General features: G+C 37.1%; 3 protein-coding genes and 1 pseudogene across 7 annotated transcripts; all 4 read right to left on the bottom strand.

Moving 5' to 3' along the window:
• Positions 1-67: 67 nt before the first annotated feature.
• LOC147278442 (glutamate receptor 2.8-like) lies at positions 68-4800 on the bottom strand. Of its 5 annotated transcripts, none has more exons than XM_086250748.1 (6): positions 4624-4800; positions 3356-3537; positions 1867-3203; positions 1418-1730; positions 894-1300; positions 68-780 (listed from the first exon to the last, which is right to left on the bottom strand). In XM_086250748.1, exons 1-6 carry the CDS (start codon positions 4659-4661, stop codon positions 223-225), a joined length of 2835 nt encoding a protein of 944 aa, XP_086106874.1. In that variant the 5' UTR covers positions 4662-4800; the 3' UTR covers positions 68-222. The 5 variants fall into 5 exon arrangements, with proteins under 5 accessions (XP_086106874.1, XP_086106876.1, XP_086106878.1 ...); XM_086250750.1 differs by having other exon boundaries at positions 1867-1980; positions 2068-3203; positions 3356-4745; XM_086250752.1 differs by having other exon boundaries at positions 1867-3207; positions 3356-3417; positions 4599-4743.
• A 307-nt stretch (positions 4801-5107) lies between these two features.
• On the bottom strand, positions 5108-9432 carry LOC147278441 (glutamate receptor 2.8-like; annotated as a pseudogene).
• A 1984-nt stretch (positions 9433-11416) lies between these two features.
• LOC147278440 (glutamate receptor 2.8-like) lies at positions 11417-15256 on the bottom strand. The gene is made up of 5 exons (XM_086250240.1): positions 15001-15256; positions 13180-14516; positions 12778-13090; positions 12267-12673; positions 11417-11998 (listed from the first exon to the last, which is right to left on the bottom strand). The coding sequence occupies exons 1-5, from the start codon at positions 15221-15223 to the stop codon at positions 11417-11419; spliced, it is 2862 nt and encodes a 953-aa protein (XP_086106366.1). The 5' UTR covers positions 15224-15256.
• A 2300-nt stretch (positions 15257-17556) lies between these two features.
• On the bottom strand, positions 17557-22646 carry LOC147278439 (glutamate receptor 2.8-like). The gene is made up of 5 exons (XM_086250172.1): positions 22355-22646; positions 19229-20595; positions 18807-19119; positions 18279-18685; positions 17557-18135 (listed from the first exon to the last, which is right to left on the bottom strand). Exons 1-5 carry the CDS (start codon positions 22644-22646, stop codon positions 17557-17559), a joined length of 2958 nt encoding a protein of 985 aa, XP_086106298.1.
• Between the last annotated feature and the right edge of the window lie 1633 nt (positions 22647-24279).

The raw sequence follows: 24279 nt of genomic DNA, 5'->3' as shown, positions 1-24279 counted from the left end.
TTAGTATTGTTTCTCCAAGAAGTTATATTTTATATACAATGCTACAATCTGCAACTATGTATATATGTAACACGACTATCTGACTTTATATATCTACACAAAATCAAGGATGGTGGTGCAACTATTGTATTCTTGTCATAACCAGAAGTGGGAAAATATATATTAAATGTATTCTTGAGCTGCTTCAGCAGTTCTTTGCATTCTTGAATTGTGAAAGCAAGCTCAACAATTGGAACTTGTAACTTTTTCCAAAGATGCTTGAACAGTAGATGGTGTTTGTTGCTCTCCGAAGAATACAGAATTTGTGTCTGTGTGGTTGGAAATATAGCTTGATTGACTTTCTAACCAGTAATTATTCGGCGAATTAGCATTCACTGCATAATCATGATCTCGACCACCAGAGATACCATCTCGCTCTTGACTTCTCTTGAACATATAAGAGTTGAGGTCTTTTTCGTTGAAAATCTTGAACATGGTCCCGATCCTTTTCCATCTAGAGGCTCTTGAATCATGGTGCATCAAGATTTGCCTATGCTTGTACAGGAAGGAAGCTACAAAGATGATGAGAGCAAGTACTGAAGCCACCCCAGCAATGAGGAACAAACCCCAAAAGCTATCAAGGCCAAGACTGTTGCTAGAGACCCTTGGGATGGATTTATCTTGACAATTTCTTTCTTTCTTGAACCATTTGTTATCAATGTTCATCATCTTCTCTCCTTCGGTCATGTTAAGGATTGCCTGGGAAACATCGGGTAGAAGAGGGGAACGTTTTGGAAACACCTGCAAAGTCATGACCTCGTGATCAGAAAATTAAGAAACTCAATCATTTTAGCTTGAGTGTGTTATATATGTGTGTATAAGTGTGTATGTACTTAAGAGGGGAGAGATCTTACAAAGGCAAACCCAACAGTCTTAGAGATGGGTCCTATCATGGTATATTTAGAACAATATTTTGCAAGAAAAAGCTTCATGTTGGGCGTTTCATCAACAACAGCAGAAATACCACCATTTGCACTCCCTTTTAAAAGAGCTTCATCAATTTCTTCCATAGTTGTAAGACCCTTGAGCTTGGAATCAGCGAAGCCTACTTGCTTCAAGAGATCGTAAACATAAGCATTCTTCATGTAGCCAACGTTATCCCCATTCCTTAATAGATCCTTTATATCCGTAACAGTTGGCTTCAGTTGTTCGACTGTTAATAGTGATGCTAGACTGGCTGTGTAACTTTGTGTTAGTATTAGCACAACAAATACCCATATAGCCATCACGAATCTAGCCAAGTTGCTAACCACCCTCTCCCCTGTACAGTGCACAAGGACTTGTTAAAAATTCATATGTACCAGTTAGCTTATAAAATTTTTGATAATAAGGATATACTTGCAGAATCAGAAATATTGAAATTTTCATGGACAGTTACTCTGTGAAAAGACCATGGTTGAAAAGGAGAACCAGAAGCTGGTGCCAACTTGATGTGACGGAGGGCCACGAAAATCTTCATTAATTCGATGCTCAAGAACCCAAACCACAAAACCAATAAGAACGAAGAAACAAAAAGTTGTGAGCCAAAGGTCCCATGTCAAAGGCTTCAAGAAAACCCATGCATTTTTGCTCCTCATGTCTATGACTGGCACAACCATTACTACACCACATTCAGTGTATGGCATGGAGAAGTCTACATACAATGACCTATCTGCTCTAATTGTTGTATCTCCCACCACAGCATCAAAGTTCTGTCAAGTAAAGATAAACATTCATTATCATCTCAGCAATGAAATTGATAGTATTCAAATTCGAGTTATATAGATGTAGATACGAGGACAATATGATCAGTTATTGTACTGTAATATTAAAGATGAGGAATTTTACCCCAAGATATACTTGATAGCACAAATCACTGTAAGTCCCGGCGCTCGTGCCATCAGGCTTTGCAAAGGGAATGAACTCATAAGGAAGAGTGTATGGTAATAAATCCACTGCAGCCTTAAAGACGTCAATAGTGAACCCAGTGACATCTGTTGTGTTAGTGCTAGGATCTTTCGTGATATTAACAAAATCAGTAAAACCAACCTTGACAGGAACTCCTATTCTCAACTTCTTGCCGTTTGTTGGGATCTCCCATCCCTTGGGAACAGGGGTAGAATCTCCCGGCCATATAATAGGTCCAATATTGAACTTGGAAGTTGAAAATATGCTTGTGTTTGTTGAATTCAATTCGTTCACCAGTCCATTTTGTGGTGTCCAAATTCCAATTGGTCTTGCTACACCACCATTTACATTAACTATCCGAAAAGTGGATGATTGAAGTTGCCCATCAACAAGGCTGAAATCTCCAGCGATGCCTTCAAATCGAGTAATTGACAAGGCTTGGCAAATTTTTGGACCATATTGAGAGACCTCAAAACCTTCAAGATCTGTCGAGTTGAAGGAAGCATTAGTCTTTTGGAAGCCAAATTTTGTAGTCCCAACTTCTTCAATTGCCATGGCTAGTGCAAAAGCAGCATCATAAGCCCAAAGTCCAAAAACATCCAATGCAGCATCAACCATGGTTGGATTGTCTTGTGGGAACTGCCGCTTCCACCTTAGCATGAACTCTTCAAGCTTGGTTGTTCTTGGAACGTAAGTTTGTACACCCAATACACCGTTCATGGAGTTGATGACCGAAGAATTCAGAGACTTTAAACTATTAGGTATCTCATTAGTGGTGAGCCAAACATAGTCTTTGGTCATCATTCCAATCTCTTTTGCCTTGGCAAATAGCCTAGAGGATAGATCACTCGTCATGTGAACAATGAAGACTCTAGTTTGCATCGTCATTAACCTGTAAAGCTCTTCAGTAATTTGACCATCGGTGGCTGATGGGCATATGACACTCCGGTAGGGGACACGAGCATCGACCTCTTCCAAGGCATCAGTTAAGAACGGTATGACTCCCTCCCCGAACTCATTGTCTATGTAGACGGGCACAACTTGTCTCCATCCAAAAGATTTTACAATGGCACTTATGGCTTTCACTTGGGATGAGTCGTTCTGTGCAAGTTGGAAAAAGAAGGAGCTCCGGAGTGAATTAAGAGAAGGGCTTGTTGCAGAAAATGATATAATGGGCACCTGAGCTTGGTCTCCCAAATGAATAAGAAAGCCTGCTTGCATTGATGTCACAGGCCCCAGGATTGCTTGCACTTCTGCATTCTTTATGAGATCTTGAGCTGTCTCTCAATGAAAAAGGAGAAAATCATAATTTATTTGATAAGATTAAACAATGCTTATATATGCTTAGCAAAATTGTTAAGATCATAAAGATGAATCTGGTTTGGAGTCCCAAGTGTTAAAACTTAAAATCCAAATGAGAGAGAATTACCTGCAGCAGCTGCACTGACTACATTTTGTTTGGAGTCCCTGATGTTCAAAACCAGCCTAGTCCTGTAGTAAGCATGAGATGCATAAAAGTCTGAGAGGGCCATTTTGATGCAGCTCAACCAAACCTTTCCTTCCCGTGAATTAAGGTCATCAAGAACAACCCCCACATTCACTGGGATGGTTCTGTTTTGTGCCATGGCCAAGGAAATCCATGAAGAAAGGAAAAAGAAAAAGAGAGAAAGAGGAAGCTGCTTAATCATATTTGAATCTGTTGAAAGCTGCTTATTCTGTTCCTTTACTTGGTCCCAATTAACTGTCCAAACAACTTATTTATACATGTATTGAGATTGTGATGGGTGTGAAGAATTTGAAAGTCCTAGATAGACCATCCATCAGATACGCTAGCAATTTGGTTCAATGTAATCATAAATATCAAAAAAGACACGGTTTGTCCCATTGTCTTGAATTTTTATGGTAATCATGGAATAAAATGAATAAAACTTGTAGCTGGGTATTAGTCTTCTAGATATTGTCTAGAGCATTTCAGCTCCCCGTATATTGATACTTTCATACTTTGACCAACTTAAACAATAGCAAAGATCCCTTCCGGACCGACGACTAGACTTTCTGTTTTTTTGGGGACCAAATTAAATAACCACAGGACTTGACCTCTGCTTCTCATTCCATCTCAAACTCGTACTAACAAGGAAGAGTGCAAGACATGTTATTATGAGTTTATCATCACAAGAAGATTTCATTCATAAAATACACAAAATACTGTTTCATGCATAATCAAACTCCAAGAATACCATCGACACTATTAAGTCATTGAGTCTTAGGTGGTGTTTTTTTTTTTTTTTTTTTTAACGTAATTTTTTAATCTTGAATCTAAATAGATTTTAATTATATAAGTTTGCTTTTTGTCTTAATCTAAACTTAATTTTAAAAACCTATTAAAAGAAGGAATAATTGTGGGGTGCGGATGTCACACTGCACCGTATGGTAGAAGGTCTCCAAAAGAAGTATTTGTACACAATTCAATTGCCATTCCGCTCACAAAAACTTCACAGCTTTGTCAAACATTTCATCAAACACCTGTAATGCAGTATTGAAGGGTGTAATGGAAAAGTGCAAGGCTAGCCTGTAGCCATCTACAACGTCAAGACTCGACCAAATCGTAGCCAAGTTTGTATGTATCCAGTTCAAGTTCAAATAAGCAGTTCATGTATGAGCAAGAAACTCACAGGTTTTCATGAGAGGAAGGCTCACTTGTTATTAGCGCGCCATACTATACGGATGAAACTCATTGCTGTGGCACGAGAAATTGGCGAAGAGCTCACGGCTCCAGAAAATAAAATAAAAATGGAATTTCAAGGTAGACTAATTTTGACCTTTTTTTTTTTTGGTCTGGAACTCTGGAGTCTGGACGAATTTTTATTTGATAAAAAAATGTAGTTTTTGTTTTGCTGGGAATAAGATTGCTAGCTTGAGTAAGTATTGGATTGGGCTGAATGGCTTGATGAGATTGGACTTGGTGGGTCAAGAATCGTCATGAATTTGTAGGCCCGATATGAATTAATGAAGGCTTAATTAAAACAACAGTTTTCAAACTTTACCTTAAGCATTATTGAGTCGGCCAACTTTACTCTTACACTCTATGGTCCATCAACTTTTACATGTTACTCACTTCAATCCTCTCCGTTAATTTTTTGAATTTCCATCAAATTTCTAGGGCAAACATTATTTTTCTCCGTTAATTGTATTCGTCAGTTGTTGTAGGATTTGTATGCATTTCTTGCAGAGTGATAGCAAACTCATCAGTTGGAAGTATTGCCGCAGATGCTTGACCAGGAGATGGTGTTTATTGCTCACTGAAGAACACAAAATTCCTACAGCTAAATGGACTTTCTGACCCGTTGTTATTTGGTGAGGCCTTAACTGCATCTCCAACACTACCAGCCATTCTATCTCTCTGTTGACTGCTTTTAAAAGTATGAGAACTCCAGTCTTTTTCATTGAAAATTGCATACATGGCCCGAATCCTTCGCCATGTAGAGTCTCTCGAATCAGGTTGCATCAATACGTGCTTGTGATTGTAAAGAAACGAAGCTACAAATAAGATGAGAGCAAATATTGAAGCCACCCCTGCAATGAGGAATAGGCCCCAAAAGCTATCAAGCCCAAGACTGTTGCAAGAAACCTTTGGCGTCGAATCTTGACAATTGCTGTCTTTCTTGAACCATTTGTCTTCAATGTTCAGTATTTTCTCCCCTTCGGTCACATTTAGGATTGCCTGTGAAACATCGAGTACAAGAGGGGAACGTTTTGGAAACGCCTGCAATTAAAGCATATATGAGAAACTCATATGATCATTTTGGCAAACAAATACAGACAGTGTAGATGTAATCCCACCCTGAAACCGAAGTTATGATACCACAGAGACCTGTAGTTTTGAACTTAGGATTTCCTTGAACGGACTATGGTACTATATTAGACAACCACTAGACCCCAAGAGAATGAACCAACTAACAATGTACAAAGCATAAGCATGTGTCGAGGAAAGAGATCTTACAAAGCCATACCCATCAGTTTTAAAGATGGGTCCAATCATGGTGTATTTGGGACAATATTTTGCAACAAAAAGCTTCAAGTTTGGGCTTTCATCAACAACAGCAGCAACACCACCCTTTGCACTCCCTTTTGAAAGAACTTCATCACATTCTTCCATGGATTTAATAACCTTGAGCTTGGAATCATGAAAACCCAGTTGTATCAAGAGTTCATAAACATAGGCATTCTTTATGTAGCCTACGTTATCCCCATTACTCAAAAGATCTTTTATTTCGGTAACAGTTGGCTTCAGTTGTTGGACTGTTAATAGTGATGCTATATTTGCTGTGTAACTTTGTGTCAATATCAGCACAACAAATACCCATATAACCATCACGAACCTGGCCAAGTTGCTAACCACCCTCTCCCCTGTAAAGTGCAGCACAAGTGTACAAACAATTAATTGACTTTCCAAATACTACTGAATTCTTAAGTAATTGAAATTAGCTAGAGAGAGGTGAGATTGATAATTACTATGCGAAAAAACCATGGTTGAGAAGGAGAACCAGAAGCTTGTGCCAACTTGGTGTGAAGGAGGGCCACGAAAATCTTCATTAATTCGATGTTCAAGCACCCAAATCACAAACCCAATAAACAGGAAGAAGCAAGTTGTTGTGAGCCAAAGGCCCCATGTCAAAGGCTTCAAGAAAACCCATGTATTTTTGCCTCTAGTGTCTATGATTGGCACAACCATTGCTATACCAGATTCTGTGTATGGCAGTGTAAAGTCCACATACAAGGACCTGTTTGCTCTGATTGTTGTATCTCCCACCACAGCATCAAACTTCTGACAAATTAAATCATGTAATGTAATTAAGTGCATTAATTCCAATCAATTATTGTCATAATCTATTTATTAATTAATTAAAGATATAGAATTTTACCCCAAGATAGACTTGATAGACCAAATCATTGTAAGTGCCAGCACTGGTGCCATCAGGATTTGCAAAGGGAATGAACTCATAAGGCAGAGCATATGGTAATACTTCCACTGCAGCCTTAAAGACATCAATACTGAACCCAGTGACATCTGTTGTGTTAGTGCTTGGATTCTTTGTGACCTTAACAAACTCAGTAAAACCATCCTTGACAGGGACTCCAATTCTCAACTTTTTGCCATTTGTTGGGATTTCCCATCCTTTTGGAACAGAGTGTGACTCTCCGGGCCATATAATGGGTCCAAGATCACACTTGGAAGTCGAAATCATGCTTTTGTTTGTTGAATTCAATGTTCTCACCATCCCATTTTCCGGTGTCCAAAATGCAATCGCTCTGACTCCATTACCATTTACATTGACAATCTTAAAAGTAGACGATTGAAGTTGTCCATCTACAAGGCTGAAATCTCCAGCAATGCCTTTGAAACTACTACTAGATAAGGCGTGGGAAAGTTTTGGACCATATTGGGAGACCTTAAAAGTATCAAGACCTGTTGAGTTAAAGGAAGCATTATTACCTTTTGGGAAATCAAAGCTTGTACTATACCCAACTTGTTCAGCTGCCATGGCTAGCGCAAAAGCGGCATCATATGCCCGAAACCCAAAAACATCCAATTCCGCACCAATGATGTTTGGATTGTCTTGTTGGAATTGCCTTTTCCACCTCGCTATGAATTCATTAAGCTCCCTTGTTCTTGGAACATAGGTTTCTACACCTAACACTCCTTGCATCGAATTCAAAACCCAACCCATCGACCTCAAACGATTGCCTACTCCATTGGTACGTGTCATGATCCAAACATAGCCTTGGCTCATCATCCCAATCTCTTTTGCCTTGGAAAATAGCCTAGAGCAAAGACGGGGCATCATGTGCACAATAAAGACTCGAGTTGGCATAGTCATCAACTTGTAAAGCTCTTTGTATATTTGATCATCAGTGGCTGATGGGGGAATGGCACTTCTGTATGGGACATGAGCACCAGCATCTTGCAAGGCATCGATTAAAAAGGGTATGACTCCCTCCCCATACGTATTGTCTACGTAGATGGGCACAACTTGTTTCCAGCCAAAATTTTGAACTATGGAGCTTATGGCTTGCACTTGGTGTGAGTCAGTTTGTGTGATTCGGAAGAAGTAGCAGCTTCTGAGCGAAGTGAGAGATGGGCTGCTTGCAGAAAATGATATAATGGGGACATGAGCTTGGCCTCCCAGATTAACAACGAAGGTGGCCTGCATTGATGTCACTGGCCCTAGGATTGCTTGCACTTGTTCATTCTTTATCAGATCTAGAGCTGCATTGGAAAATTGAAAATTGTGATTAATTTGTACGTTTACGTAAAAAATTCTTATTCTTCTTAAAGATGGTCAAGAATCTTTGTACGTTTCGAAACGACATATATTAGAACAACTTTTAGGTTGACCCTTCAAAATAATTTACAAAGTTTTACAGGTCTCACACGGCTTGGATCGATGCGACCTTGGACCCCTTTTCATTTTCATGAGATGTGTAAATTAATGAAATCCTTAACTTCTAGCTTAGTAAAATACAAAGCATATGACCCTTTCTAATTTTTCTTTTCGTTAATTGTCGCAACCCTGTCTTATTTTTTGACCTAAAAGAACCCTGTCTTATTTATTTATTTATTTTTTAATTCACAACACCTGTCTTGTTAGGCATGTGAGCGACCACACAAACGGATATACCCATTTGCATGGGCATGACAGATCATTTTAATTGGCACTAATTTAATTGATAAAAAACTACTTTTGTGTTCACTAAAATGTACATCACAGATTTACACACAAAATTAAAGAAAAATGACATAAACATATTATGATGAATATATTAGTCAATAATAAGTGCTTGAAAAGGACAAAAACATGTTACGCTACTACAAGGAATGTGAGCAAAACTCATCCTTATTGGTGACATAGAATGAGGTGACGATTGGATAATAGGGATTGAAGTGTCTCTATTTTAACAAAAATTGGTAGTAATTGGGCAATAGAGACTAAAGTTCTCAATTGCCACCTCATTTTATGTCACCAATAAGAGGTGTGGTTTTCTCATATTTCTTGTAGTGCGCTCGCTTTTAGCCTTCCAAATAAATCCATAGCATACTTACGTATAATTCGATCTCTTCATAATTTTGACATTAATTATAGGTTTATAGACTGAAAAATATATGAAATTAATGCATGCATAAAAGGAGATAATATACTTAATTAACAGCCTATGTTATTCTTCTGCGTTCTAGCTGAAGTGACATCTGGAAGCTAGGGTGAGGAAGCGGTATATCCTATGTTTGAATACCAAAAAAAAAAAAAAAAGGGTGCTAAATGTTAAGTTTATTAAATTGCTAGCTATATATATGCATGAATGGTTGATGGAGAGACGGAGATGGAGAGAACCTGCGGCAGCTGCACCAACAACAGTTTGTTTGGAGTTTCTAGTGTTGAGAAGCAGCCTAGTGTTGTAGTAAGCATGAGTTGCATAGAAATCTGAGAGGGCCATTTTGATGCAACTCAAATAAATCTCCCCACTCTGTGCATCAAGGTCAAGAACAACCCCCACATTCACTGGGATATAATTAGTTGTGTTTTGATCAGCAGCCATGGCCATGAAAATCCATGAGAAAAGAAAGCAGAAAAATTTCAAAATAACAAGGATGGTATTGGTATGGGTGTGCTTCTTCTTGCTGATCATATTTGAATGCTTTGCAAAGGTAATTAACGAGGAAAGGATGCTACTTACATTTATATAGTTTTCTTTTTCCTTTTTCTTTAATCACAAGTAGCAAATATTATTGATTAAGTAGAAGAGGGAGGTACACGTACATCACATGATATTATTACACGAAAGTTCTACGAAAAGTTTGAGAAGTTTTGAGAAGAATCACTTAACTACCGCTAGCAGCCAAACCAGCCATGTGGGAAGGACAGTTAAGAAATAGTTAATATTCATTAATCGGCGTTTAATATTCTAACCAGTAAAAATAAAAGCAAAAAAAAAAAAAAAATTGCAATGAATTAACAATATATATATTGACTTTGTGGCACTCAGTCTGTGGACAGTTGTGAACGGGGAGTCTGCGGTCTACGAATTCAATTGACACGTGTATATTATATTATAGGAAAATATTTTCGGGTAAATAGTAATTATTTATGGAACTTCTACGGTTTTTGGGATCGAGAAAAGGCCTTCATTTTGGTCAATCGACCCCATTCATTCTTTCACCATACATATAGAGGCTTGGAAGTCCAGATACGTACATATGACAGGATTATCGGCTCAATTATTCATTTATTTTATTTTGATTTATACATTTACAAATCCAAATTAAGATTTTCTATATTTTGACTTTAACGCTAACAATACAGAAATTAACTAAACAACATTATCCTATAATATGTGATGGAAGGTTTTGATTAAAAGTAGAGTAATACTAAAATTTATACTAGAAACTTATTTCAAGGCTAAAACCTTTTTTTTTCTCACTCTATATGTAACCATATGCTAATGCATGTTTTCTTCAACCGTTGCAGGAATATGCACAATAGTATTTGCCAAATTTTATTTATGATTTCATTTTATTTTTATCTTTTTTGCCAAAACTGGAGTTTATATTTTTATTTTTCAATATAATTAGTTTTGTTATACCGAGCATATGGAATCATTGGGCTTTATTTGCAAGTCTGTACTGGGGTTATGATGCATGGATATGGAGTTGTGAAGAAACTTAATTTGTTCTGAGCTAAAAGATTTTATGAAACTGCACAAATTATGAAACTTAATTTGTTTTGAGCTAAAAGATTTGTTTTGACATCATAATTTTGTCGCCTAAAGTCACTTTAGGTGACGAAAATTCTTTGTCACTCAAAACCATATTTCGTCGCTTAAAGGTACACTTTATGCGACGAATTCTTGATATTCGTTGCCTAAAGTCTTGCGCGATGGGATTTAGGTGACAAAATTTGGGCGACAAAAATGCATTGCCCAAACTCTCAGGCGACAAAATCTTGTTTTAAGCGACCAAATATTTTTGTCACATAAAGTGTTTTTTTTTAGTGTGTATATATATATATATATATATATTAAGGGTATGCACTTGTTTTAAGAATGAATATTAAATCTAAACATAATTTATAAATTCCTGATAAAAGATGGCTTATATACATTATGCAGAAAGGTACAAAGCTTTTGTTGACAAAGCAGATGAGTATTCTTATTACTACACATATGATTGGAGGGTAAGAAATTAACATTATGCATAAGCCTAAATTTTCTCACAAAGAAAAGCTCTTCCTTCACCACAAATATAATTTCTATGTTTCTTCTTTCAGGATTTTGACTTCAAGGCACATAACTCACTTTAACTATTACTTGAGTCGGCTAACTTTACTTTTAGATTCATCAACTTTTACATGTTACTGATCACTTCAATCCTCCCCGTTAATTTTTTGAATTTCCATCAAATTTCTAGGCCAAACATTATTTTTCTTATATATATATGTTAATTGTATTCTTCAGTTGTTGTAGGATTTGTATTCATTTCTTGAACAGTGATAGCAAACTCATCAGTTGGAAGTATTGCCGCAGATGCTTGACCAGGAGATGGTGTTTGTTGCTCACTGAAGAACACAGAATTCCTACAGCTAAATGGACTTTCTGACCCGTTGTTATTCGGTGAGGCCTTAACTGCATCTCCAACACTACCAGCCATTCTATCTCTCTGTTGACTGCTTTTAAAAGTATGAGAACTCCAGTCTTTTTCATTGAAAATTTCAAACATGGTCCGAATCCTTCGCCATGTAGAGGCTCTCGAATCAGGTTGCATCAAGACGTGCTTGTGATTGTAAAGAAACGAAGCTACAAATATGATGAGAGAAAATATTGAAACCAACCCTGCAATGAGGAATAGGCCCCAAAAGCTATCAAGCCCAAGACTGTTGCTAGAAACCTTTGGCGTCGAGTCTTGACAATTGCTGTCTTTCTTGAACCATTTGTCTTCAATGTTCAGTATTTTCTCTCCTTCGGTCACGTTTAGGATTGCCTGTGAAACATCGGGTACAAGAGGGGAACGTTTTGGAAACACCTGCAATTAAAGCATATATGAGAAACTTATATATGACAAATACTGACAGTATAGATGTAATCCCATGTACCCTACAACTGAAGTACTTTTTGTGACTTTTACAAAAAGTACTTCGGTTCTGATACTAAAGAGACCTGTGGTTTCGAACTAAGGACTTCCTTGAACCAGGACTATAATACTATGTTAGACAACCGCTACACCTAAGAGTGTGGACTAACTAACAATGTACAGAGCATAAGTATGTGTTGAGGAGAGATCGAGATCTTACAAAGCCATATCCATCAGTTTTAAAGATGGGTCCAATCATGGTGTATTTGGGACAATATTTTGCAAGAAAAAGCTTCATGTTGGGGGTTTCATCAACAACAGCAGCAACACCACCCTTTGCACTTCCTTTTGAAAGAGCTTCATCACATTCTTCTATGGATTTAATAACCTTGAGCTTGGAATCATGAAAACCCAGCTGTATCAAGAGTTCATAAACATAGGCATTCTTTACGTAGCCTACGTTATCCCCATTACTCAAAAGATCCTTTATATCGGTAACAGTTGGCTTCAGTTGTTGGACTGTTAATAGTGATGCTAGATTTGCTGTGTAACTTTGTGTCAATATCAGCACAACAAATACCCATATAACCATCACGAACCTAGCCAAGTTGCTAACCACCCTCTCCCCTGTAAAGTGCAGAACAAGTGTACAAAAAATAAATTGACGGTCCAAATACTACTGAATTTTTAAGTAATTGAAATTAGCTAGAGAGAGTTGTGATTGATATTACTATGCGAAAAAACCATGGTTGAGAAGGAGAACCAGAAGCTTGTGCCAACTTGGTGTGAAGGAGGGCCACGGAAATCTTCATTAATTCGATGTTCAAGCACCCAAATCACAAACCCAATAAACAGGAAGAAACAAGTTGTTGTGAGCCAAAGGTCCCATGTCAAAGGCTTCAAGAAAACCCATGCATTTTTGCCTCTAGTGTCTTTGATTGGCACAACCATTACTATACCAGATTCTGTGTATGGCATTGTAAAGTCCACATAAAAGGACCTGTTTGCTCTGATTGTTGTATCTCCCACCACAGCATCAAACTTCTGGCAATTAGTAATAATTAAAACATGTAATGAAGTGCATTAATTTGAGTTAATCTATTAATTAATTAATTAAAGATAAAGAAATTTACCCCAAGGTAGACTTCATAGACCAAATCATTGTAAGTGCCAGCGCTGGTGCCATCAGGCTTTGCAAAGGGAATGAATTCATATGGAAGAGCATATGGTAATACTTGTACTGCAGCCTCAAAGACATCAATACTGAACCCAGTGACATCTGTGGTGTTTGTTTTAGGATTCTTATTTACCTTAACAAACTCTGTAAAACCATCCTTGACAGGGACACCAATTCTCAACTTTTGGCCATTTGTTGGGATCTCCCATCCTTTTGGAACAGAGAGAGACTCTCCGGGCCATATAATGGGTCCAAGATCGCATTTGGAAGTCGAAATCATGCTTGTGTTTGTTGAATTCAATGTTCTCACCATCCCATTTTCCGGTGTCCAAAACGCAATTGGTCTTACTCCATTACCATTTACATTCACAATCTTAAAAGTAGACGATTGAAGTTGTCCATCTTCAAGGCTGAAATCTCCAGCTATGCCTTTAAAACTAGTACTAGATAAGGCGTGGGAAAGTTTGGGACCATATTCCGAGACCTTAAAAGTATCAAGATCTGTTGAGTTGAAAGAAGCATTACCCTTTTGGTAATCAAAGCTCGTAGTATACCCAACTTCTTCAACTGCCTTAGCAAGTGCATAGGCAGCATCATAAGCCCGAAACCCCAAAACATCCACTTCAACATCAATGATGTTTGGATTGTCTTGTTGGAATTGCCTTTTCCACCTCCCTATGAACTCTTTAAGCTCCATTGTTCTTGGAACATAAGTTTCCACACCTAATACTCCTTGCATCGAATTCAAGGCCGAACCCATCGACCTCAAACGATTGCCTACTCCATTGGTCATGATCCAAACATAGCCTTGGCTCATCATGCCAATCTCTTTTGCCTTGGCAAATAGCCTTGAGCAAAGACCAGGCATCATGTGCACAACGAAGACTCGAGTTTGCATAGTCATTAACTTGTAAAGCTCTTTGTCAATTTGGTCATCAGTGGCTGATGGGGGAATGACACTCCGGTAAGGGACATGAGCACCAACCTCTTGCAAGGCATCGATTAAAAAGGGTATCACTCCTTCTCCATACGTGTTGTCTACGTAGATGGGAACAACTTGTCTCCAACCAAAATTCTGGATAATTGAACTTATGGCTTTCACTTGGTGTGAGTCCGTTTGTGTGATTCGGAAGAAGTAGGAGCTTCGGAGCGAAGCGAGAGAGGGGCTTGTTGCAGAGAATGATATAATGGGGACATAAGCTTGGTCTCCAAGATTTACAACGAAGCTTGCTTGCATTGATGTCACTGGCCCTAGGATTGCTTGCACTTCTTCATTCTTTATCAGATCTAGAGCTGTGTCTCAATGAAAAAGTGAAAATGGTAATTAACTTAATTGATAAGATTAAAAATGCTAATGCTTATTAAAATGGTGAAGAATCTTTATGAATGATAGTTAACGATAGGTGACAAAGGGAAACGACATTGAAATTCGCTGGGAAACAACATTTAGGTTGGCCCTTCAAGATCATTTTCATGGCTTAATTTACATGTCTCACACGGTTTGGGGGCGACCTTGGACCCCTTTTCCCTTTGAAAACATTAACTTCTAGCTTAGTAAAAGACAAAAGGAAGAACATGGCTAAAATAAGACAAAAAGTAAGAAAACATATAAGCATTGGTGTACGGTAGCTCAAGTAGTAAGGAAGCAAGTGGAGTAATATATGATCAAGTTCGGGTTAAAATGGGTTAAATTTTTGATTCCCTCCAACGTAACATAAAAAAATCTATTGAGTTCTAGCTAAATGCAACGTTTAAGGAGACCAGATGGAGAGAGAACCTGCGGCAGCTGCACCAACAACAGTTTGTTTGGAGTTCCTAGTGTTGAGAACCAGCCTAGTGTTGTATTCAGAATGAGATGCATAGAAGTCTAAGAGGGCCATTTTGATGCAACTTAAATAAATCTTCCCACTCCCACTTGGTGCATCAAGGTCTACAACAACGCCCACATTCACGGGGATATAATTCGTTGTGTAATTTTGATGATCAGCAGCCATGGCCATGAAAATCCAAGAGAAAGGAAAGCAGGAAAAAATAAAAAGAGCTAGGATGGTAGGGGTATGGTTTTTCGTGAGAATCATATTTGAATGCTTAATTTTCAAAGGTCATTCCTATTGCCAAGCACAAGAAAAGAATAACAAGGAAAGGATGATACTTATAGTTTACGCGGAGAGATAGCTAGCATCCTACATGACATGAAAGTCCGTGGAAAAGATTCAGAAGATTCAGTCCAATTAGTACCGCTGGAACCCAATTCATACGGATAAATTAAAAAATGAAAGCAGTCATTTTTGTTTAATGCAATCATTAAAAATATAATAGAAAATTAGGATTAAATACCTCCTACTCACTCCTATTGTCTTTATCTGAGAAAATGGAAATTGTATATGGAAAATAAATAGAATGAAGTTCACTGACCAAAGAAAAAGAAAAACAGAACTAATGATTATATATATATATATATATATGTGTGATTAACTTTCTGGCGCATTTCATATATGTCCGTGTAGCTTGACCAAATCAAACAACTAATTAATGGTTATAGAATATATAGAATACATGCAGCAGCTATCGTGCGTGTCATAGTCGAATTCTCGATCTCGAAGATGCATTGCAAATGATGTCCAACGTACGGAAGTCAAGAGAATATGTTCAATTAATTAATGTTCAAGCATCCATGCATATTCTTCAATCTTGACTGATACATCGAACTAGAGACTTCAGACTTAGTCATCAAAACCCATCAAGGCAACTAATTAACCAAGGAAACTATTGTTTATGGCTACTGCGAAGTTCAGTTAGAAATTTAACCAAAACTAAGGCCCGGCCATTATATTTGGTTCGCAATTTAAAAACTGTTTTAAGAATACTAAGGTTTAATTTGATACATTATTTTTAAGTTTTTGAAAGGAAAGTGGGACTAATATCTGAAGAAGATACCAAATAGATCCTAATATTTTTGGCTACCTATTAGCGTCTATTTCATTAAAAAATAGTTGAGGAAATTACAGATTTGGTCCACTTATTTTATAGCTAGTTCAATTTTGGTCCACGATCTTTTTTAAGTTCTGTTTTGGTCCACTAATTGTTTCATTTGTTCAATAAAGGTCCAGATTTGTGACTTTAAATCTTTTGGGTTGTGTTTTCTTCAATTATAATTGAAGTATAAGTTATATTTCATCATTTCTTAGTCATAAAAACAAATTTGGAGTATTATAATCTAAGAGAATTGAGATTTGGTGAAATTTGAAAAATTGGCAGTTTTGGGTACCCTACTTTAGGGTCAATTATCTTGAGTTTTAGAACTCCAATTTGAATGATCTTTATATGGTTGTAAAGAAGAAATGCATAGCTTTAAAACAAGTATATATTTGCTGAATTTGGGTGAGATTTGATAGGGTAAAAAGCAGGCCAAATTTGAGAAAACAAATCTGGACCTTTATTGAACAAGTCAAACAATTAGTGGACCAAAACAGAACTTAAAAAAGATTGTGGACCAAAATTGAACTAAGTATAAAATAACTAGACTAAATCTGTAATTTTCTCAAAATAGTTCAAACATAAAATGAGATCAAAAGGGAGTAGGGAAGAGATTATAGAAATTAAGGAGATCGAGAGAAGTATCTTTATTTTTTTATTTTTATTTTTTATTATAGATGTGAATCTTTTGAAGGCTTTAAATCGGTCCTGTGTAGAAATGAAAGAAACTTATAATATGGAGATGGTAGGATTTGAAAATTCTGGGAAAATTACCGTCAACTACGCTACATTAAAAGCACCTAATTAGAATATTTTTATCTAGCGACAAAACAGATCAAAACATATACCTCGTAATATTTAATGTGATTTTTAAAAATAAATAAATAATGCAATATATACTTCGTCCATCTGAACTAATTGACAATGTGGTAATATATATTATAGATCGGTAGCATTTCTATGTTTTTTTTTTTTTTTTTTGTTTAATTTTGGCATTTGAACTTTGGCCCTTACTCCAATAAAGTATCCAAACTATTATTTGCCCAAATTTTATACTTAAACTTTTATGTTGTCATAATTTGATATAATGTGACCTCCATTAAATAATACTAATTAACAAACAGGCAACAAAGCCACGGCCAAGTCTACCATGGTTCATGAATAGACTAAATTGATTTTGGATATAAGACATGAAATCCAAATTAAGACTATCTATTTCATGACTTTCAAGCTAACAATATAGAAACTGAACAACAAAATCCTGGAATATGTATGTGATAGCAGGTTTGGATTACGTTGAGTAATTTATTTCAAGGCAAAACTTTTGTTTCCTACTATATAAGTACGCATATGCGAATTAATTAGTATGCCTTTCTTGATCAGTAGTGATAGCAAACTCCATGGTAGGAGCTATTTCTGGAGACGACGCTTGACCAGGAGATGGTGTTTGTTCCTCGCCAAAGTAGACATAATTCGTATCTGAGTGGTTCGTATAGCTCACAGGACTTTCTGACCAGTTATTATTTGGTGAGGCCTTAACTGCATCTCCAACACTACCACCTATTCCATCTCGCTGTTGACTGCTTCTAAAAGTATGAAAGCTCAAGTCCTTTTCGTCGAAATTCTTGAGCATTGCCTGAATCATTGTCCATGTAGAGGCTCTTGAATCGCGTAGCATCAAGACCTGCCTCTGATTGTAAACAAAGGAACCCACAAACATGATGAGAGCAAATATTGAAGCCACCCCGGCAATGAGGAATAGCCCCCAAAAGCTATCAAGCCCAAGACTGTTGCTAGAAACCATTAGAGTCGGATCTTGACATTTGATGTCCTTCTTGAACCATTTGTCCTCAATGTTCAGTATCTTCTCTCCTTCAGTCACGTTCAGAATTGCCTGTGACATATCGGCTAGAAGAGGGGAACGCTTTTGAAACGCCTGCAATAAAAGCATATATGAAAAACTCACATGATTTTTTCGGCAAACAAATACAGACAATATAGATGTAACCCCACCCTACAACCAAATTTAGTATGTGCTTAGGAGAGAGAGCTTGAGAGAGAGAGAGAGAGAGATCTTACAAAGCCATAACCACTAGTTTTCAAGATGGGTCCAATCATGGTGTATTTGGGACAATATTTTGCAACAAAAAGCTTCAAGTTTGGGGTTCCATCAACAAGAGCAGAAATACCACCCTTTGCAGTCCCTTTTGAAAGAGCTTCATTACAATCTTCCATGGACTTCATAACCTTCAGCTTGGAATCATCAAAACCCAGTTGTATCAAGAGTTCGTAAATATAAGACCTCTGTATGTAGCCAACGTTGTCTTCATTCCTTAAAAGATCCTTTATGTCGGTAACAGTTGGCTTCAGTTGTTGGACTGTCAATAGTGATGCTAGATTAGCTGTGTAACTTTGTGTCAGTATTAGCATTACAAAGAACCATATTAGCATCACCACTCTAGCCGAGTTGCTAACAACCCTCTCCCCTGTACAATGCAGATCGATGGATTCAACAATTATACAACAAATTAATTGACTGTCCAATTAATAGTACTATTGAATTGATCTAAATTTGAATTTAGCAAGAGATAGGTGATGGATAATTACTATGTGAAAAAACCATGGTTGAAAAGGAGAACCAAAAGCTTGTGCTAACTTGATATGAGGGAGGGCCACGAAAGTCGTCATTGATTCGATGTTCAAGCACCCAAACCACAAACGCAATAAACGCGAAGAAAAAAGTTATTGTGAGCCAGAGGCCCGATGTCAAAGGCTTCAAGAAAACCCATGCATTTTTGCCTCTAGTCTTTTCGAATGGCACAACCATTGCAATACCAGATTCTGTGTATGGCATTGTAAAGTCCACATACAAGGACCTGTTTGCTCTAATTGTTATATCTCCCACCACAGCATCAAAGTTCTGCCAATTAGTAAGTAATTGAAACATGTAAGTACGTGCATTAATTCCAATCAGTTAATATTGTATGTATTAATCTATTTATTAATGAAATTTAGATTAAAAATTTTACCTGAAGATAGACTTGATAGACCAAATCATTGTAAGTGAGATTAGCACTGGTGCCATCAGAGTTTTCAAAGGGAATGAACTCATAAGGAAGATCATAGGCTAATATTTCCACTGCGGCCATAAAGACATCAATACTGAACCCAGTCACCTCTGATGTGTTTGTTTTAGGATCCTTGGTTACATTAACAAACTCAGTGAAACCATCCTTGACAGGGACTCCAATTCTCAACTTTTTGTTGCCGTATGTTGGGATCTCCCATCCTTTGGGAACAGAGAGAGACTCTCCGGGCCATATAATGGGTCCAAGATTGCACTTATAAGTTGAAAATGTAGTGCTGCTTGTGTTTGTTGATGAATTCAATGTTCTCACCATGCCATTTTCAGGTGTCCAAAATGCAATTGGTCTTGCTCCATCCCCATTTACATTCACAATCTTAAAAGTTGATGACTGAAGCTGCCTATCAACAAGTTTGAACTCCCCTGCTATGCCTTCGAAACTAGTATTTGATAAGGCATTGGAAAGTTTTGGACCATTTTGAGAGACCTTAAAAGTATCAAGATCTGTTGATGAGTTGAAGGAATCATTCAAATTCCCCTTTTTGAATCCAAAGCTGGTTGTAGTAGTACTCCCAACTTGTTCAACTGCCATGGCTAATGCAAAAGCAGCATCATAAGCCCGATATCCGAAAACATCCATTTTCGCATAAATGATGGTTGGATTGTCTTGTTGGAATTGCCTTTTCCACCGCTTTGTGAACTCTTTAAGCTCCCTTGTTATTGGAACATCAGTTTCTACACCCAACACTCCTTGCATCGAATTCAAGACCGAACCCATGGACCTCAAACGATTGCCTACCCCATTGGTCATGATCCAAACATAGCCTTTGCTCATCATCCCAATCTCTTTTGCCTTGGTGAATAGCCTAGAGCAAAGACGGGGCATCATGTGCACAATAAAGACTCGAGTTTGCATAGTCATCAACTTGTAAAGCTCTTTGTATATTTGATCATCAGTGGCTGATGGGGGGATGACACTTCTGTATGGGACATGAGCACCAGCGTCTTGCAAGGCATCGATTAAAAAGGGTATGACTCCCTCCCCATACGTATTGTCAACGTAGATGGGCACAACTTGTCTCCAGCCAAAATATTCAACGATGGAGCTTATGGCTTGCACTTGGTGTGAGTCGGTTTGGGTGATTCGGAAGAAGTAGGAGCTTCCCAGGGAAGTGAGAGATGGGCTGCTTGCAGAGAATGTTATAATGGGTACGCAAGCTTGGTCTCCCAGATTCACAACGAAGCTCGCCTGCATTGATGTCTCTGGCCCTAGGATTGCTTGCACTTCTTCATTCTTTATCAGATCTAGAGCTGCATGTGTTTCATTCAAGTGGTGTTACGGGTCAGATACACACATGACAATAACAAGTCATTAATTATAATTTGACATGTATTAACTTACAAATTAAGAGAAGTTGTCTAGTTTAGTAAAAGACAAAGCATATGACCATTTTTAATTTTTGTTAGTATAACCTTCTCTTATTAACATGTGATCCAGCAATAGTGCTTTAATTCCGGGTGGCAATTTGTGTTTTTGTAGAACACCTAGTTGAATCATAATTTGACCCGTTTAATTAATACTTATGCACAAATTTAATCTCTTTATAATTGTTTTATATTGGAATTGACTCATATATCTTGTGAACTAAAAATTTAAAACGAAGTTTCCTTGTTTAATTGGTAAATCTTTAATATGATATATCAGCTTTATAAGAAATAAACATAAAAACGAAAATATAGGACATACAATTCATCGAGAGCAGTTTTGTTCACCCCTTTAACTAAGATGTATGTTCACCTCCCATCTATAATACTGACATATGTTTAAAAAACTAACCATGAGTTAAAAAGCTAATCATTTTATTATTTCTTGTTTTTTTTTTTTTCCCCAAAACCTGGTTCCTCCCTTTCTCCTTTTTTTTTTTTTTTCTTCTTCTCCTTTTCTCTCCATCTCCCGTGCTTCTCTCTCTCGGCATCTCCATCCCAGCCGGCCAGCCCAGCTCACCGGCGCCGACCACCTACAACCAGTCAACCACCCTCTCCCTCTCCTCTCCCTCCTGCAGCCTCTCTCTCTCCCCTGCTTTCTCTCCCTCGCGCGGACGTTGCACACATCCAGACATCTAGAAGCCCATGGCATTTTCTTTTCAACAACCCTTTTGCTCTGGTTTTCTTTGCACTTGTCCCTTTATATTATGTCAGCTGGTCCATTTTTTATTAGGTCTATATTTAAAAGAAAGAATAAATGACAGCAAGGTGTTGTTATTGATGCCATCCAAATCAAACATCAAATACCCATGAACATGTGCAGACAACCCACCCCAAAAATTTAAATGATAAAGAAAAATGGTGGGCTTCTAGATGTTCTGGGTTAACTCATGGTTGCAGGTGTTCGAAAAAGAACATGCATGTATGGTGGGAGGAGGGTGGGTGCATAAGATCGATGGCAATTGTTGCTTTAATCTTTGTTGTGTGTTGTCGCATACAATCTGCTGCCACTTGTGCGGACCAAGAGTTTTTCCCAGTATCTGGTGGGTGATGGAGAGAAAGGAGGAGAAGAAAAAAAAAAAAAAACAGAGAAAGGGAGAACCGGGTTTTTGGGGGAAAAAAAGGAAAAAAGAATAATAAATTATTTATGGGTTAACTCATGTTAGCTTTTTAAATACTTGACAGTATTTTAGATGGGAGGTGAGCATACATCTTAATTAAATAGGGTAAGCAAAACTACTCTCCAATTCATCTAGATATTTTTACGAGTTAGTCGATCAATAAGTACTTAAAAAGGAATTAAAAAAAAAAAAAAAAAAAGAGGCTACACACTTCCCTTTTTAACCTTCCATGTATAGTATTTCTCTTCAAGATTTTGACATTAACTACAGATTTCTAGACTGAAGAAATACTAGATGCATATATAAAAGGTCTGCTATTCATTAATTATAACAGAAATAATACCTAACTAATTACGTTGAAAATAGGAGTAAAGGTGTAAGTTTACAATTCGATTGTTACTGTAATAAAAAAAGGGTTCATATTCTCAATGAAAATAACTTCAAGGAAGAGGGAGAGAGAGAACCTGCAGCAGCTGCACCAACAACAGTGTGTTTGGAGTTCCCAGTGTTGAGAAGCAGCCTAGTGTGGTAGTCAGAATGTGATGCATAGAAGTCTAAGAGGGCCATTTTGATGCAACTCAAATAAATCTTCCCACTCTCTTTATCAAGGTCTAAAACAACACCCACATTCACTGGGATATAATTCGTTGTGTTTTGATCAGCAGCCATGGCCATGAAAATATTCCATGAGAAAAAAAAGCAGAAAAAAATAGAAAAAGCAAGGATGGTATGGGTATGGTTCTTCTTGATGACCATCTTTGAATGCTTTGCACTTATGATCTTATCGTAAAGCATAAGAATTAATAACAATATATTAAGCTATAGGAAAGGATGCACTTATATAGTCTTTTTTTTTTTTTTTATTAAACCAAAAGGACTTATATAATATTATTAAGTAGATCATGAGGATCTAGGGCCTTAATTATATCAGATGGTATTATATATACATGAAAGTCCTTGGAAATGATTCAGAAGCATCAGTTAACAACCGCTAATTAAACCGAATCCATACGGACAAAACAATTAAGCAATAATATTCAATATTCTTCCTTTAATTAATATTGTAACCATTAAAAATATAATCAAACAAAATGCAATATATGAATTAACAATACATATATATAGGAGACTTGGTGTTGACTTGGTGGGGTATGGGGTTACGAATTTAATTGACATATATCGGTCATTGTATACTCATTTTAGTCTGTGGACTATTGTCTATTTTCAGGCAAATGGTAATAAAATATGGAATTAAAAAGAATGAACTTCGCCGCCCAAAAAAAGAGGATTATAATGAACTTCTCTACCTGCTCCAGGTTCTAGATAATTGGAAAAAACAAAAAACATGTTACACACTACTTCTCTTTTTAACCTTCCATATATAGTATTTCTCTTCAAAAATTCATACAAGGGTGAGGAGAAAGACAAGAAATAATTCGTAGCACTTTTGAGTGTGAGTGAGATTACCTAACATCTATATTACAACTCTTAAATTACACGATTAGAATTGAAATAAATAAAAACAACGAAAATAAATAATCTAATTATTAAATAAAAAAATGGTCTTTCAACTTTCACATGTGTCTCAAAATAGTCCATAAACTTCAAAACATGATAAATTTACCCACAAATTTTTCAAAGTGTCTCAAAGTTGTCCTTCCATCCAGTCAATGAATGGAAGTGATCATGTGCTGTGCACATGACCACTTTTATGAGAGTATTTTTGTCCATTAAAAAAAAAACAAACTGAAAAAAATTTAAAATAAAAACTAAAATAAAATAAAAGAAAAACAAAAAAAGGGAGGTCCCCCCCCCATGGCCTCTTCGCAACCCCCTGTACCTACACTGTACATGCACTCCCTTTCTTATACTCCCGACTGAAATCCAAGCATGACCTATACCCCAAACCATCTGGTTGCTTCCAAAACTCACTTTGCTCAGCTTCTTCAATCTTCACCACCCACTTCTCATTTCAAATTCCCACATGAAATCAACTTCTGTGAGTAGCTCAAACTGTTCAAAAACCTCAACATCCTGACCATTTCCACCATTTGAGGCAACATCCATATGTGATTTTAAATACCCATTTGAGATTAAGGCCTGTAAATAAGTTGTGGAACATGAGTATGGAGAAAAAGGGATCAAATGGTCTAGGTTGTGTAACTGAATGAAAGTATGAAGCTTTTATTTTCTTTCAAACCACATTTGCCTTTACTAGCCAAGAAGACAGGAGGGTAGGCAACTTAGTTGCTAGCCTAGCTAGTTACTCACAATCTCACGGTATGAGAAATATTATAGGAAACAGAATGCACACAACTAACACTTAACTTGGTTAATCATCCACTTAACTTCAGCATACCAAGGAAGAGGAACAAAACCCAGAACCTTG

Source organism: Dryas octopetala, chromosome 7, assembly GCF_963921425.1.
Source record: "Dryas octopetala chromosome 7, drDryOcto1.1, whole genome shotgun sequence".
In the NCBI taxonomy this organism is placed as follows: domain Eukaryota; kingdom Viridiplantae; phylum Streptophyta; class Magnoliopsida; order Rosales; family Rosaceae; genus Dryas; species Dryas octopetala.
Note: the sequence above shows the minus strand (reverse complement) of the source record. Positions and strands in the feature narration are given on the sequence as shown.